At 45.3% G+C, this 17680-nt stretch overlaps 2 protein-coding genes and 1 non-coding gene across 8 annotated transcripts in view; 2 read left to right on the top strand and 1 right to left on the bottom strand.

Annotated features, from left to right (window-relative positions):
- Ccar1 (cell division cycle and apoptosis regulator 1) overlaps positions 1-1695 on the top strand; it is a 41517-nt gene extending 39822 nt beyond the window's left edge. For 3 of the 6 annotated variants that reach the window (XM_031346754.1, XM_031346755.1, XM_031346753.1), the window contains exons 24-25: positions 686-891; positions 1316-1695. In XM_031346754.1, coding sequence (XP_031202614.1) covers positions 686-891; positions 1316-1375 — 266 coding nt within the window. In that variant the 3' untranslated portion in view covers positions 1376-1695. The remainder of the gene's footprint in view (positions 1-685; positions 892-1315) is intronic. The other 3 variants (XM_031346756.1, XM_031346758.1, XM_031346752.1) reach the window with 1 other exon arrangement.
- Positions 12-113, bottom strand: LOC116075634. Its single transcript, XR_004112665.1, has one exon. It is a non-coding gene; the product is annotated as a U6 spliceosomal RNA (small nuclear RNA).
- Positions 1696-16511: 14816 nt separating the features above from the next.
- Positions 16512-17680, top strand: part of Stox1 (storkhead box 1) — a 64637-nt gene continuing 63468 nt past the window's right edge. Inside the window, exon 1 of the mRNA XM_031346926.1 lies at positions 16512-16820. Within this exon, the coding sequence (XP_031202786.1) occupies positions 16520-16820 (301 nt within the window). The 5' untranslated portion in view covers positions 16512-16519. The remainder of the gene's footprint in view (positions 16821-17680) is intronic.

Raw genomic sequence — 17680 nt, 5'->3', positions numbered from 1 at the left:
TTTTTTTTTTTTTTAATATAGAATACGAATTTATGTGTCATCCTTGTGCGGGGGCCATGCTAATCTTCTCTGTGTCGTTCCAATTTTAGTATATGTGCTGCCGAAGCGAGCACTCTCCCTCATGTTTAAGATAAGGGCATGGAATTCACTATGTCGCCCAGGTTGGCCTCAGACTCACTGCAGTCCTTCCTTCTCAGCCTCAGAAGGACTCGAGACCACAGGGGTGTGCCAGCATGCCTGGCTTGTGCTATACTTTCTAACTAGTTAAAATAACTTAACTTTTATAAGTATTTAACAGTTTGTTACAGTACTGCAGACTGCATAGGCCCTTGGCAGTTTAGCTGGACTGCTGCTGCTGTGCTACGTTCCTGGGTCTTTGCATTTCTGCTTTGAGGCATGGCTAAAGTAAGCTTGTCCACTTGGTTGGACTCATCAAAGGCAGGGGTACACATACGGTCTTGCTTTGACTTCCTGAATAGCTGGAATTACAGGCATTGTGTCAGCTGCTTTTGTTTTTTATAGTTCAGTTTTTATTTTTTATTACGTGTGTGTGTGTGTGTGTGTGTGTGTGTGTGTGTGTGTGTGTGCGCGCCTACCTTTGGAGGTCAGAAGACAAATTATGAGAGTGGTTTTCTCTTTCTGCCAATTTGATGTATTTTGGAAAAAAAATTTTTTTTTTTAACAGATGAAGATGGAAAAACTATATTAAACTTGGAGAATTCTAACAAAAGCCTGTCTGGTGAACTTAGAGACGTCAAAAAAGACCTTGGTCAATTACAAGAAAACCTGAAGGTTTCAGAAAACATGAATTTGCAATTTGAAAACCAATTGAATAAAACTCTGAGAAACTTATCCACAGTTATGGATGATATCCACACTGTCCTAAAAAAGGTGAGATGGTTTGTTTTTCCTCTGTTTTCATAGTTCATTTCAACTTTAAAATCTATTTCTTGCATTTTAATGTAATTTCGTGTTGTGGTCTTTATAGTTTTTCCTAGAAACAAATAGTTATAATATTCCTAGCATTTAAGCCTTCCAGAAACTATTCAAATGTAATTTCCAAAATGACTGTTTTCTTTTGAAAATTACATACAAATGATTTATGTATATATATTTATTAGACCAAGTATTTGGCTAGATTTGTTGCCTAGTGACCAAGCGCTAGGTTTCTTGTCACAAACCACTACAATTCAAGACAGTTGGCAGCAACATATTAAAATTAATATATTAAAATTTACCACTTAGTCACTGAGTACTATTTTAAGCTAATTTAGAGTAACGAGAAACTAAAGTGTACTTTGTTCATATTTTATAGGATAATGTAAAGAATGAAGACAGAGATCAGAAGTCCAAGGAGAATGGTTCGAGTGTATGATACAATGCATTTGGTGATGAGGAGTGGTGTTAAATAATGTACTATATAAAAATCATGATACAGGAATGTTTGAAGGCAATGCATGTTTGATTTTGGTAGTATAAACATGTTAGTTCAAATGATGTATAAAGTTTTATGAATGTGAGTCTGCTTTTGAAAATTGCCTGTAATTTCTAGCATTCAAATTATTAAATACTCACTGAGTGAAGAATTTTGCATTGCAAAAATCTTTAGGATGAACTTTGTTATAGTTTTAACCCCAATAAAGTTCATCAGTTTAATTGACAACATGTAATTATTAAATGTCTTTTATTGAAGTATCTAGAAAACTTGCTTTTATTTATAGAACTATTGTTAGTTTTATATTTCATTTTTTTAGTCTCAGTATATATCATAATAGCATGTTCCTTAATATTTGCAACATTTTTGAACTAATATTTTCAGCGTTTAAATGTACTTGATAAGAAGTCTGACTGGGCCTGGTGGCACATTCCATTAATCCCAAGCTTTTGAGTTGGAGGCCAGGCTGTACTACATAATGAGACACAGTCTCAGAAACAATGCAATTAATCCAAAAGATACTGTATCTAAAACCCTACAACTAAGAAAGTGGTAGGGAGCTAGCATTGTGCTTAGAGTTTAGAGTAATAGCCTTGATGGTACTGTTACTGAACTCAGTAAATTGTTTTACTTGCTCTGAATACTTCTATTTTACTTTTGAGAAGTTAAAAATAAAAGCAGTGGACATCAAATGTACAGTTTAGTAACAAGCCAGTAGATTGTCAGTATGATTGATGCCTTAAGTTAAGTCATTAATTAAAAATATTTTTTTAATTAATCTGTGTAGTTCCTTCAGAATCGTGGTGGATGTTTTAAAACTTAAAAAGATAGGAAATAATGATTTACTGTAAATCAGTGGTTTTTAGTTGGGTAAATTTATTCTTCAGAGCACATTTGATAATGAAAAGTTTTAAGGTATACTCTTGAATGGATGCTGCTCACATCTAGTTGTTAGAGGCCAAGCACATTGCTTAGCATCATGTTTTTGTAGACAGCCCCAACAAGGAATCATTCAGGCCCATACGCCAGTAGTGCACAGCTGTAGAAACACTACAAAGGAAGAGAGGGGTAGGTGGATTTTGTGTATCAAGTTATACTGGTAAATGCAAACTTTGCCAGGTGTTGTAACACACATCTTTGATCCCAGCACTTGGGAGCCAGAGGCAGTTGGCTCTCTTGTGAGTTCAAGGCCAGCCCGGTCTACATAGTGACTACCAGAACAGCCTGGGCTATGTAGAGACCTTGTCTTTAAAAAAACAAAAAACCAACAACCAAATTTGTTCATGATAAGTACAGTTTTCTACTTAAGAAGCTAGAAGAATGCTTCACTGTCATAAAAAGATGTTTGTATTTTGTTTAGCTTTATTTTATTTGCTACAATAATGGTCAGATATTCCCTGTAGATGAATATGATTATATAAAGTGCCAAGTTAACCATTTATCAAAGATAACGTGCCTCTCGGAAGGGATACCTTAAAGGACCTCAAATTTTTTCAAACCACTTTGTATTTTAAAGTGTTTCTTGTTATTTTCTTTGGGGGTAGTGTTATTTGTTTAATTTATATTTTACATGTATAGATGATTTATCTGCATGTATATCTTTGCAACACATAACATTTTATGTGTTAGAATAGCATCTCGCCTCTGGACACAGCACACTAGGTTGTTCCCCGTATATGTGGGTGATGACATGGTCACAGGTAAAGGTGTGAGGTGAGCCCAGTGGATTCTGGGAATATGGTGGCTATTGCCTTGGCAACAGGTCTATGAGGCCCACTTATGATTTCATGGGTTTCAGAGGTTCTGAGGCCAACAATAATCACGGTGCCTACAAAGACCAGAAGTGGGTTCCCTGGAACTGGAATAACAAGTGGTTATGAACTGCTGTCTGAGTGCTGGGAGTTGAACCCTGTTCTCTGGAAGAGCAGCAAACTGCTGAGCCACTTCTAGATATCCCATCCCATCTAGTCCAACATGTCCCCCCTAAAATATATTTCTTTCCCCCAACCCCCCGGTTTCTCTATGTGTCCTTGTCCTGGAACACTCTCTGTAGACCAGCCTGACCTTGAGTTTACAGAAATCTGCTTGTCTCTACCTCCCAAGTGCACACCTGTTTCTTGAAACTGTTTTTATGTAAAAGGCTATAATGATATAGTAAGGTATGTATTTTATGTGGTACTGTTGGGTTTTGTTTTGAGACAGTCTCCTATAACCCAAGTGTAGTAGTTTATACCTGTAATCTCATTTCCCTGGAGGTGGTGGAAGCCAGAAATTAGAAATTCAGGGCAACTCTGAGCAAATAAGACCCTGTTTCAAAACAAAAGGACATTAATTTCCTTAAAACAATATTGCAGGATGGACTTTGAAATGATTCAAGGAGGCTTAGATGCCTCGCTTAGATGCCACGCCTCATGACCTGACCTGACATGTACCTATAGAATGAGATGTGTCTGTGGGGGGAAAAGCACTGGAGGGCTGGGAAATGACTTGGTGGTTAAGAGCACTTGACTGTTCTTCCAGAGTTCCTGAGTTCAGTTCCCAGCAACCACATGGTGGCTCCCAACCATCTGTAATGGGATCTAGCGCCCTCTTCTGACATGCAGATATATATATGCAGACCACTGTATATAATAAATCTTTTTTTATTTTTTTGGTTGTTCGAGACAGGGTTTCTCTGTATAGCCCTGGCTGTCCTGGAACTCACTCTGTAGACCAGGCTGGCCTCGAACTCTGAAATCTGCCTGTGTCTGCCTCCCAGGTGCTGGGATTAAAGGCGATAAATTTAAAAAAAAAAAGAAAATAAAGAATCTATAATTCGATGGGGCTGCTGGTGGGGGTATGCCTTTAATCCCAGTTTGTAGGGGCCAGAGGCAAGCAGATCTCAGTGAGTTCAAAGCTAGCCTGGTCTACAGAGTGAGTTCCAGGATAGCCAGGGCTACAGAAAAACTGTCTCTTTAAAAAAAAGGGGGGAGGGGGAGGACCTAGGTTTGATTTCCAGCACCCATGGTACTGAAACTCCAGTGGATCTTGTGTCCTCCTTAGGCACTCTATAAACAGCTCAGAAGACACCCATGCAGAAATAGAAATCTCACAAGAAGAGGCAGATGCCTATGAGACGCTCAGCAGCTAAGAGCACTTGCTGTTCTTGCAGAGAACCTGGCTGGGTTCAGTTCCCAGCACGTCATGGCTTCCAGTCATCCATAACTCCAGTTCTAGGGGATGCCCTCAGCTATGTGGGAAAACATTATGACCAAAGCAACTCAGAAAGAAGGGTTAATTTTGAACTTCCAGTTCTAGAGGGATAGGAGTTGGCCGGGCAGTAGGGACACACACCTTTAATCCCAGCAGCTGTACTGCCTGTCTTTAATCCAAGCATTCGGGGGTGGGGGTGGGAGAGTAGAGGTAGGTGGGTCGCTGAGTTCCAGGACAGCCAGAGCTACACAAAGAAATCCTGTCTGGAAAAACAAAATCAGACAACAAACAGTACCAGGCATAGTGTTATGTGCCTTGTAATCCCAGCATATAGGAAACAGACCAGAAGACTAGAAATCAAGACCAATCTGGGCTACCCAAAATCCTGTCTCAAAAAAAAAAGGACTGTTGAGCAAAGTAGATCAGAGGTAAGGGCTAATCACCAAGCCTGACCATTACCCTACTGCATGGTGAAAAGAACCCATTACTACAGTTATTCAGTCCTCTGACCTTCGCATGCATGTTGTGACAGCCACGTGAACACCAGCGCACACTCAAAACACATTTCTTCAAAACGACTGACACCTATTTATGAATATTTATTCAAAGGCTAGAATTGTTAAGTCTGTGTAACTCTTTAAAATGTGAGGCACTCTGAGGATGAGTCTGAATGAGCACACAGCCCTGAAGGCCTAGGCACATCCCTAACATCAGAGCAAGAGCCTTACCTGTACCAAAGCGCATCCATCGTCCCTTAAGTAGCCAAGAACCGCAGTCTGTTGTAGAAGAGAGAATGTGTGGCACTGTGAATGAAATTGACAGCTGACAGAACAGGAGCCCCCTTCATACAAAAAAAACTGCCTTATAACTATATTTAGTGGCTTTGGAAATCAGCCTACCTGATCAGGCCTACTGAGTGCTTGAATTGAAGTGTGTCCCACTGTGCTCAGCTCCACCCTTTTGTGTTTTTTTTTTTCCCTGAGACAGGGTTTCTCCGTGTAGACTAGGCTGGATTTGAACTCAGAAATCTGATTGCCTCTGCCTCCCAAGTGCTGGGATTAAAGGTGTGTGCCACCACTGCCCAGCCCTTTTTTGTTATTGATAATCTAATTTCAAAATCTAGCACCTAAATGAGTAAAGGTGATTTTTAAAATTTTTTATATATTCATGTCTGTGTATGTGTGTTTTGCCTGCTTGTATATCTGTGCACCACATGTGTACCTAGTGCCCACAGAGACCACAAGAGATGTTGGATCCTCTGGAACTGTAGTTAGACAGTTGTAAGTTGCCTTATAAGTGCTGGGAATTGAACCTGGGTCCTCTATGGGAGGACACATATACGTTTTTAAAAACAGGTTAAGAGCACTGTCCTTCTAGAGGACCCAGATTCAGTTCCCAGCACCCACATGGTAGCTCAAGACTGTCTGCAGTCAAATCACTAATGTGCATAAAATAAAAATTTTTTTTTTTAAAAAAAAGTATCTTAGCTGGGCATGGTGGCGTACACCTTTTGATCCAGCACCTGAGAGGCAGAGCCAGGCAGCGCTCCATCATGTTGGTCTGCTTGGACAATATAAGTTTAATGGCCAGCCAGAGCTGCATATCAAGACCCTGTCTCAGAGGTGGGAGCTGAGCAGTGGTGGCACATGCCTTTAATCCCAACACTTGGGAGGCAGAGGCAGGTGGATTTCTGAGTTCAAGGCCAGCCTGGTCTACAGAGTGAGTTCCAGGACAGCCAGGGCTATACAGAGAAACCCTGTCTCAAAAACACCAAATGAAGTTGAGATAGAGCTGAAATTTAGCCTTTTCTGTGCTTTTTCCCCTTTTCCAGGTTGTTTTAAAAATAATCCTCAGATTCATTTCTCTGTGGACACCAGATAAATGGCACTCACATCACATAATGTCTGTATACTGTGAATGCAGTCCTTTGTTGAGCCTGGCTTCCCACTCCCGTTATTAGATCTTGTGTCTTTTGTGTCTGTGAACACTAGCTGTTTGGGGCCTTTCTGTTTCATCAGGAAAAGAACAGAATCTACTTCTGACATGTGAGGTTAATATTTAATGGCCATTCATTTTGTGTCTTAGATGCATAAAACAAGTGTATTCCAGGCTACACGTACACAATAAAGAGCAAACCACCGCTTGCTGTTTCTGGCTATAACATAAATATTTAATTAAAGGAAAACCCACTTTGAAACACCCTTTCTTTACAGGAAACAAAACACACTAGCCCAAGCCTCTCCTGTGCCATTTACGTAAGCCATCTGTTACTTTACCCTGAGGCTTTCTACCAGTTTCATTTCGGTTCAGTATTCATTCGCTCGCCTAACATCAACTGTTTCCAGGAGATCCGTGTTTAATCTTGGAGTTGCTATTTCTGAACAAGAACCAGCCGACCCAGTCTCACTTCAAGAGCTTGAATCTGCGATACAGTGAGCTTCCTCCCGTGCTAACACCAGCCCTCAGCACAGGGCTGACTTCTTTGGCATCTTTCTGTTCCAAGGCTTGGTCAGCTTTATTCTCAATCGCCTGGGACCCCAAGGGTTTTCAGATTATAACATTCGGTACAGTTCCAGCAGCATACCATTTCAGTCTGCTTATTAACAAATATGTGTAGACAGGGTCTCTGTAGCCCGAGTTGACCTCAAACTTGACCTCTTGCCTGTAATTCTTGAGTGCTAAGATAATATAGCTGGAGAAATGGCTCAGCAGTTAAGAGCAGTGGGCTTTGGTTCCGGAGACCCTGGTTTCATTCCCAGCACTTACATGGCCACACACAACCATCTTCAACTCCAGCTCCAGGGAATCTGATGCCCTTGTTTGCCCATACTGAACACCAGGCGTGCTTGTAGTGAGATGGGAAAAGGGGTCAAGGGCTGTAGGACTGGTTCCCTGCTTAAACTTTGAGCACTTGTTCTTGCAAAGGCCCTGGGTTGAATTTCTAACACCTTCATTGAAGGCCTGCATATGGTGTATATGTATACATGCAGGCAAAGTGCTCATATCCAGAAATCTTTGAGAAAGTGTACTAGAGGCCAAACACGTCCACGGGCATCTAAAATAGTGCTAAAGTGCTGTGTATCACATTTTATTTTTCTCGTTTGTTTGAGACGAGGTGTCTCTATGTAGCCGTAACAGGCCTTGTACTTGCTATGTAGGCCAAGCTATTCTCAAACTCAGAGATGGCCGCCTCTGCCTCCCAAGTGCAGGGATTGAAGCTGTGCTCCACCACACCTGGCCCTTCGTTTTTGCTTTTCTGAGACAGGGTTGAAGATGACCTAAAAAAACCTGGTCGTCCTGCCTCCGTCTCTCAAATGCCAGAATTAAAGACATCCACCACCATGTCTGGCTAAGGTTTTTCCTTTAATAAACAGCGAACCATGCCAGGCAGTGGTGGCGCGTGCCTTTAATCACAGCACTTGGGAGGCAGAGGCAGGCAGAGTTCAAGGCCAACCTGGCCTACAGAATGAGTTCAAGGACAGCCAGGACTACACAGAGAAACCCTGTCTCAAAAAACCAAAAAAAAAAAAAAACCCAAAAAACAAAAAGTAAGTAAACCCACAGACTAGCTAGCCACCACCACCTCTCTTTTCATGCTTACATGTATCCTAATTGTCTGACATGTCATCTCAATCTGTTGATAAAAATCAGAGATGGCTCGGCAATTAAGAGCACAGGTTGTTCTTCCAGAGGTCCTGAGTTCAACTCCCAGCAACCACATGGTGGCTCACAACCATCTGTAATGGGATCTGACGCCCTCTTCTGGTGTGTCTGTAGACAATGACAGTGTACTCACATAAAATAATGACAACAGTGGAATGGGTATGCCTCACTGAAGTCCACGATCAAAGATCAAAAAGACCTCACGGTGAGAGCCTGGTTTTGCTGAAGCATGGGTGGCAAAAGCCTTTCTGAATCTGGAGCGTGCAGAGAGAAGAAACGGGGTGAACACTGTACTGTTGTCACTTTGAGATTTATTTAGTTATGTATGTGTGTGTGCCTTCATGTGGTTATTCACACATCTATACAGGTGGCCAGAAGAGGGTGCCAGAGCCCCTGGAACTAGAATGACAAGCATTTACGAACCACCTAACACTGGTCCTTTGAAGGAGGGCATTCCACAATAGTAGCTGCTGGCGGAGCTTCTCAGGGAGAGCACAGGGCTAGCACACTCCTCGTAACTCCTAGTAACTCCCGTCTCAGCTCCCAGCCCTGCCAACCCCTCGGCCCCTCCCCGTGTTTCTATCTTTTTATTCTGTGACACACAGGGTTGTCTGTGTGGGCATAGATGTGGGACTATGCACTGAACCCTGCAGTTAAGAGCAGTGGCTACACTCTTCCAAAGGACCCGAGTTTTCCCAGAGCCCAATCAGTCGGCTCAGCACCTGTAACTCCAATGTCCTTTTCTAGCCTCAGAGGGCAACACAGACATAGAGACAAACAACAAACCCAGCTCTTAACGGCAGAGCCATTTCTCCAGCCCCATCTTAGTCCCTGTTCTATTGCTGTGAAGAGACGCCACAACCAAAGCAACGTTAATGAATGAAAGCATTTAATTGAGGCAGGCTTACAGTTTCAGAGGTGTTGTCCATTATCATCATGGCAGGGATTATCCAGCAGGAAGGAATAGTGCTGAAAAAACAGCTGAGAACTACATCCTGATCCACAAGTAGAAAACTACAGAGAGATGGGGCCTGGCCTAGACTTTTGAAACCTCAAAACCAGCCCCCAGAGACACACTTCTTCTAAGAAGCCACACCCACTCTAATGAGGCCACACCCCCTAATCCTTCTAATCATTTTCAGCAGTTTTACTTCCTGGTGGCTGAGCATTCAAAGACAAGCCTATGGTGTCTCTTAGTATTCAAACCACCACATCCTTTATTTATTTATTTATTTATTTATTATTTATTTGGTTTTTTTGAGACAGGGTTTCTCTGTGTAGCCCTGGCTGTCCTGGAACTCACTCTGTAGACCAGGCTGGCCTCAAACTCAGAAATCCGCCTGCCTTTGCCTCCCAAGTGCTGGGATTAAAGGCGTGCACCGCCACCACTACTCAGTTTTAGTTTTTATTTTTATGCACGTTGGTGTTTTGACTGCATGGATGTCTGTGTGTCAGCATCAGAACCCCTGGAACAAGAGTTACAGACAGTTGTGAGCCTCCTTGTGAGTGCTGGGAATAGAAAGCTCCTCTGGAAAAGCAGTTGGTGCTCTTAACCACTAAGCCATCTCTCCATCCCTCAAACCAGAGTGTCAACAGTCAGGGCTAGCCCTCTTACCAACCCACAGCACTCCTAGACTCCTTGGCAACAAGGCCCAAAGAGGGCTGGAGAGATGGCTCAGCAGGTACACTGTAGCTGTACAGATGGCCATGAGCCATCATGTGGCTGCTGGTAATTGAACTCAGTATGCCCAGCTCGTTCAGGCCCTGCTCGCTCCAGTGTAATATACTGTAGCTGTCTTCAGACACACCAGAAGAGGGCGTCAGATCTCATTATAAAAAAAAACAACCAAAAAACAAAACAAGGGTAAAAGAACCTACCTCATCCTCATTTGCAAGACACAAATCAATGAACAGAGGTAAATACCCAAGTACACTAGAAAATGTAATATCCTTGGCTGTCCTGAAACTATGTAGACCAGGCTGGCCTGGAACTAACGGAGATCCACCTGCCTCAGCCTCCCGAGTGATGGGATTAAATGTCTGTGTTACACACCTGGCAGCTTGTTAAATAAAATTCTGTGATGGATCAAAGTTACTAAAAATTAAAGAGGGCTGGAGAGATGGCTCAGCAGTTAAGAGCACTGACTGTTCTTCCAGAGGTCCTGAGTTCAATTCCCAGCAACCACATGATGGCTTACAGCTATCTGTAATGGGATCTGATGCCCTCTCCTGGTATGTCTGAAGATAGGGACAGAGAACTTTAAACAATTTTTATTTTATTTTTTTTTAAATGAAGGTTGTGGCTGGGTGGTGGTGGCATACGCCTTTAATAAGCCTGGGCTGCAACCTGAGAGCTCAGCTTAATACCAAAACATTACTGGGCAGACATGGTGGAGTTCCAGGAGAGCCACAGCCATCTAGGAAGGCACTGTCACCCAAACCAAAACACCTGAAATAATTAAGTATTGAGAAGATAAAATGGTTTCCAAGAGCTGCTCTAAGCACCGCTTGGCCATGCCTCTATTCTCAGCATGTGGGCCTCTAAAAGGGCTTTGTTCCTAACACACTGAGTGGCTCTTTTTTTGTGGGGAGGGTGGATTTATTTATTATTATATGTAAGTACACTGTAGCTGTCTTCAGACACACCAGAAGAGGGCATCAGATCTCATTATGGATGGTCGTGAGCCACCATGTGGTTGCTGGGATTTGAACTCACGACCTTCGGAAGAGCAGTCGGTGTTCTTACCCGCTGAGCTATCTCTCCAGCCTGAGTAACTCTTACTATCCCTGTCAATCTTCTGGCTATTGCAGGCACCTGCACTCAAACCAGCACATACCGACACACACACACACACACACACACACACACACAAAATTAAAATAAAACCTTTAAAAAATTTTAAAGTCATCAGTACAAATGTCGTGCCCATCCTGCCAAGTGTGCTGTAAACAGGGTCCATTGGCACCCAGGTGACCAAGTGAGTGGCTGTCCCTTGAGGCTTGCCTTGGCCACTGACTGTTGGGTAGCCAAGCAATGGCGTCCCCAACCCAAAGCTCTCCTGTGTGGTGACAGCAGGCCATGAGAAGGCAAGCAAAACAGTATACTCCTACACAAAGTGCTGACTAGATTTGACCCAGGTTGAATGAGTCAGACCCCAGGCAAGGTGTCAGAGGTGGGGATGAACTTGGAGCTGCTGATTACAGAGAGCTGTATCTTATATATCCTTCAGCACATGAGTGTTAGAAAAGGGTTAACAATGTGCTTGAGGAGCTGGTCAGTGGTGGCACATGCCTTTAATCCCAGCACTTGGGAGGCAGAGGCAGGCAGATTTCTGAGGTCGAGGCCAGCCTGGTCTACAGAGTGAGTTCCAGGACAGCCAGGGTTACAGAGAGAAACCCTGTCTCGAAAAACCAAAAAGCAAAACAAAACAAAACAAAACAAAAAACCAGACAAAAAAAAAACCAAAAAAAAACAAAAAATAAACCAATGTGCTTGAGAGCAAATGAAACCTTCCTGGATGTGTGAGCTGGTAGAAAGGTGGAAAGGGGCCTGGAGAAATGGCACTGCGGTGGAGAAATGGCACTGCAGTCTACTCTTGCAGAGGACCCAGGTTCAGTTTCCAGCATCCGCAGGAGGCAGTTCACAACGGTTGTAATTCCAGTGTCAGGGGATCCAGTGTTTTCTTTGGGGCTCCTCAGGCACCGGCATGCACACGAGGCACATACATGCATGGATGCAGGCACACATAATACACATAAAAAAAAATAACCAAAGGTGGAGAGGTTTTCTAGGCAGAAGGTCCTGTGTAAACGGATGGGAGTACTTGTCCTTGCAACTGGAGGATGCTGAGTGGCCAGAGCCCTGTGTCCTTGATACCTTTTAGGACAGGGAAGGATGATGGGGTCACAGTGTGAAGAACACCGAGTGTCCTCCTTCAAACGAGGCAGACGGGAGCCTTCAAAACCAAGTCCATTCCCAATAATTATTGCACAGCACATACACGTTTCCCTTCGGTTGAGTGTTCTGGGTCAGACACGATTTAGCCCCAAACTTTACCTTTAGAAACAGAATCTTGTTTAGGACAGGGATAGGGGTCACTCTCTGTTGTTCAAGACTCTTTGGGGAGGGGTTGGGGGCTACACAGTGCCTAGGTAGTAGGGAGAAAGAGCCTGGCGCTTTTTCCTGGGTACTGGTGCCGTGTGGTACTGATGTCAGGGGCTATTCCCCCATCTCTGCTCAACTCAAGCTCTAAGCCAGCAATGGGTTACAGTAGTCTGCGGTGTGACCCTTGTTGAACCTCCTCAGAGGGGGCGGGGAAGGGGGCGGGCAGTCTACAAGACCTAGTCAAGCCACTGCTAAGTGAGGCACGCATGCGCATGCGACACTCCTCATTTCAATCCAGGCCATTAGCCTCCTGTTCTCTCCTCTCTAGGATAAGCTAGTTTTATCTTCTTCACTGGTCCTGAAGCCCCAAAGCTCTTGACACCAGTCCCTAGAAGGACAGATGTTGTTTTGTTTGATTTTGTTTGAGAAAAGAGATCGGGTCTCACAAGACTGCGCCTTTAATCCCAGCTCCCAGCTCTCGGGAGGCAGAGGCAGGCAGATCTCTTGAGTTTGAGACCAGCCTGGTTTACAAAGTGAGCTACTCATAAAAACCCTATCTCAAAAACAAACAAACAAATAAACGCCACGGGGTCTCATGTAGTCCAGGTTGGCAGGCAAATAAGACACAAAGAGGCTCCCTTCTCTAGAATACTGCTGTGTGTGGAAGGGCCCTGGAGAAGTTTTAGCCCTGAGTCAGTTTCCCTACAGGAACGTATTTTCCACCTTCCAGGCTCTTCATTGTCTAATTTGTTGTTGTTTGGTTGGTTGGTTTGGTTTTGCTTTGTTTTGTTTTGCCTTTGTTGCTCTTTGAAACAAGTGCTCCTGTTTCTCAGGCTGCGTAACCAATGATGGACCTTGATTTCTGACCCCCTGACCTTTCTGCTTCTACCTCTTACTTGTGAGGATTCCAGGCATGCTCACCCATACGAGCTTATACGGTAATGGCGATTCCCGCCCCCAGGGTTTCGGAACAGGAGGCAGGTACACTCCCATTTGAGCTGAATCCCCACTTACCTCTTTGAGATGTGTTTTTATTGTTTTAATTATGTGTACGCATGCTTGTCTGTGTGTAGGTCTCAGGAGCACAGGTAAATGGCAGATGTTGGGAACACTCCATCACCGTCTATAATCTCTGTCCTCAGAGACAATCTGCCTAAACGTGTTTTATCTGTGAGAGAGATGGTTGAATAATACTACTCTTATCAGAGGGTTAATTTTTACAGATAAAATTACATCCCAGGCTTAAAAAAAAAATAACATGGTTCTAAGCACAAAGTAAACATAAATAGACTTGGTCTCCATCCTGATTACAGGGAAGATGCCATAGGCGATGCTGGAGTGTGGGGATTTCAAGTCCAGGAGATTTGGGGGCTGTTCATGATGGCCTTTGATCTCAGCACAGAGTGAGGAAGCCAGATCTCCCTGAATCCCAAGCCTGCCTGGTCTTTATAGTGACTTAGAGGCCAATCAAGGCTATGTGGTGAGGACCCCTCTCCCAAAGACAGTTCTAGTTTTCCAAGAATCAGTCCCACAGGAACGGGTCTTTGGTCCAACAGGCAAATGCCTTGATTGAGTCAGAGGAGAAATTGTTCTCTCTGTGTGAGACAGCTCAGACCAAGAACTGGCATTTCTTCTTTCTGTAGGATCTATCCCCTACTCCCACCCCCAACCTCAGAATTCAGATGGGAGCCAGGCAGTGGTGGAACACTCCTTTTTGGAGACAGAAAAACCCTGTCTCCAAAAAAACAAAAACAAAACCAAAAATTCAGAAGGGAAACACATATGTCAACTTCACATTTATTTGAACTAAACATTAAGTCATTTATCTTACAGACACCTGACTCAATAGTTGTTTGATTCTATTTCATACCCCCCAAGTGACTGAGAATTTCTCCCTCCTGCTCCTCTTCCTCCTCCCTCTGCTCCTCCTCCCCCTGCTCTTCCTCCTCTTCTACAAATCAAATGCCTTTATTTTCACTCCCTCCATAGCAAGTGAGAAATGGCAGTGAGCTGGCAGCAGGCCGTGTCTTTGTCCCATCGAGGAAGCCAGACTTTCAGTGTATCTATAACTCTCTTCCAAACTTGAAAGAGAAGGTGGCAAGCCCCAGTGCTGTGGCCTAGAGGATGTCAGGGGCAGCACCAGACAAGGTTGCCTGACCCTTGGTCTGGAGCTAAAACTTCTGTTAGCCTGAGCAAAGGTGGGGAATATGGTAATCTAGCTAACTGTAGTTTTTGTCATTTGGGGGGGGGAACAAAGTTTAAAATACAGGATTATGGCTGGGCTGGAGATATGGCTCAGTTGGTAAAAGCAAGAGAGCTTTTGAAATCCTTGTAAATTGAGGTAGGATAGTACATAATATATAGTATGCATATAATCTGTAATGTGTGTAATCTAAGTGGCCCTATGGTGAGACAGGAGGTGGGTACAGGAGACTCCCTGGAAGCTCTGAGGTTGGTACCATGTCTCGAGCACACACACACACACACACACACACACACACACACACACACACACGAGCACTCAATCATGCGCATTCCCAGGCAGGTAGGTAGGCAGGCAGGAACACATGCCACATGCATGTTATTGATACAATTGTATCCAAGATGCTTGGGGCCAGATATCCCCTCCCCCCGCCATGCTTGCATACTTGGATATATTCAATGAGCTATGTTGGGATGGGTCCCACCATTCCTTTTATGCACAGCCTGAAGTCAAGTGTGACATTTTTCCTCATGTGAAACCACGTTAGTCCTTAAAAAACAAAATTCAGGTCTTAGAGCACCTGGGACTAGGGCATTAGAGATCTCAATCTGCAGTAGTTAACAGAGAGTTGTTACACTGGGCTATTGTTATTAGCAACATCTGTGATTGATGGTGGGCTCATTATGCACAGAGGGATGGATTATCTCATTATGGTAGTTATAAAGGTTGGTGCAGTTAAAAATAAAAATGGTCGCACAAGCAAGAGGATCATGAGTTTGAGACCAGCCTGGGGGACACAGGGAGTCTCTGTCTCTCTCTGTGCCCACTCCCGATTATTATATCGATATTATGGGTGATAAGGGAGTAGGAAGTCTGAAATGAGGCTCAGGTCTTGCCAAAGTTCCTTCTTCTTTTGTTGTTGTTGTTGTTGTTGTAGTTGTTGTTGTTTTTCGAGACAGGGTTTTTCTGTCTAGCCCTGCTGGCCTCGAACTCAGAAATCTGCCTGCCTCTGCCTCCCAAGTGCTGGGATTAAAGGCATGCGCCACCATTGCCTGGCTCACCTTCTTTATAGTACTGAGTTCATAATTAAGTCCAAGCCTATCCTGTCCTTTTCCTATTTCAATAGATTTTTTTAAAGATTTATTTATTGTTATGTGTAAGTACACTGTAGCTGTCTTCAGACACACCAGAAGAGGCCGTCAGATCTCATTACGGATGGTTGTGAGCCACCATGTGGTTGCTGGGATTTGAACTCAGGACCTTCGGAAAAGCAGTCAGTGCTCTTTCCCACTGAGCCATCTCACCAGCCCCCTCAATAGATTTTTATCCTCAGGGACTCAGGGCAATTCCAGCCCAGCCTGTTTGTCCTTATCGCTCTGAGACGCCGGCTACAGTCTGCAGGGGCAGATCTCCGGCCTTTTCTTTGGGGTTCCTGGGGCATGATAGAATGCAGAGTCAGAATCCAGATCCTAATCAGGGTGGGGGTCCCATGATTTTGCTACGGCCTCTCTCTCGCTCGCCAACCCTGCTTTCCTCAAAAATCCTCAAAAGAATGAGATAACACCAGGGGAGGAGACTGACCCTACAACTTCAGAAAACCATGAATGAGAGGAGTCCTCAGGATCCTCTGCTGCGAGACGAGAAACATAGCCAGGTCCAAACCCAGAGACGCCAGAGAACTGAGAGGTCAGGCGCGGAGCAGAGGCTCAAACCAGGGTCACCTCCCACGCGCGCCCCTGGGTCCTTCGAGCCCTGCGGGTGGGCGACGCCGACAGTTCTTCTGGTTGCTGGGGGAACCGGGAGGGACAGCGACGCCCTGAGAAGTTCCGCCCACCTCGGCCCCGCCCCCCGGCCCCGCCCCCCCGCCCCGCAGCGGACTCCCGGGGGCAACGGAGTTGGACTCAGTGCGCGGGCCAGCGGTATGGCACGGCCGGTGCAGCTGACGCCGGGCTCGCTGGCGCTGGTGCTGAGCCCGCGGGAGGCCGGGAAGGAAGCGGGGGAGCCGGGCGGCCGAGCGCTTTTCCGCGCCTTCCGCCGCGCCAACGCGCGCTGCTTCTGGAACGCACGGCTGGCGCGCGCCGCCTCGCGGCTGGCCTTCCTCGGCTGGCTGAGGCGCGGGGTGCTGCTGGTGCGCGCGCCCCAGCCCTGTGTGCAGGTGCTGCGGGATGCGTGGCGTCGCCGAGCCCTGAGGCCGCCCCGAGGCTTCCGCATCACCGCGGTGGGTGAGTGCCGGGCAGGGGACGCCGGCGGCTCGGGTCACAGCCACAGTTCCCGGAGCGCGCGGGTTCCTGGTGTTAGGGGTGGGGACAGTTTAGGAAAAGTGAGCCTTGGGTCCGAGAGGGGATCCGATTGCTCCTCCCTCCCTCCCTCCCTCCCTTCCTTCCTCCCTTCCTTCCTTCCTTAACATCTTTTTCTTTTTCCTTTCGACTTTCTTTTCCTTCCCTTTCCTTTTTCCTTCTGTCTTTCCTTTCCTTTTCTTTCTCATTTCCTTTCCCCTAATCCTTTCCTTCTCCCTCCCTCTTTCTTTTTCCTTTCCTTTTTCCTTCTCTTTTCCTTCTCCCTTCTTTTCCTTTCCTTTTCCTTCTCTTTTCTTTTTCCTTTCCTCCTCCTCCTCCTCTTCCTCCTCCTCCCTTTCCTCCCCTCCTCTCCTCTCCTCTCCCCTCCCCTCCTCTCACCTCCTCTCCCCTCCCCTCTTCTCTTCTCCTGTACCCGGGTGTTCCTGTCCTGCTTGTCTTGGTCTCTCAACTTTCAGAAGTTTAGGGGATCATCCTTAACTGGTGGGGAAAAGAAACAGATGGAGCTGTGGATACATCCCACGTCATTCACCAAATAGAGAAAGTTCCACCTCCCAGTCTTTTCGGTTGAGAAATGAACCGCTGCACCCGTGGCTGGTCACCAACACTGGCCACTAACCTCTGGCAACTGTGTCAGCTCCCAGTAACAGCTGGTTCTGCCCTGGTTCTGTTTGTGGGGGCTGTGGGGCCATTTGATGGTTTGGTGGTGACAAGTAGCCAATTGTTTCAAGCCCTGAGTTGTGACTCCTACCAAGGAACCTCTCCATCTTAGTCTCTGGTCCTCCTCC

This window comes from Mastomys coucha, unplaced genomic scaffold, assembly GCF_008632895.1.
Source record: "Mastomys coucha isolate ucsf_1 unplaced genomic scaffold, UCSF_Mcou_1 pScaffold3, whole genome shotgun sequence".
Classification (NCBI taxonomy): Eukaryota; Metazoa; Chordata; class Mammalia; order Rodentia; family Muridae; genus Mastomys; species Mastomys coucha.
This window is presented reverse-complemented; position numbering and strand designations above follow the sequence as displayed.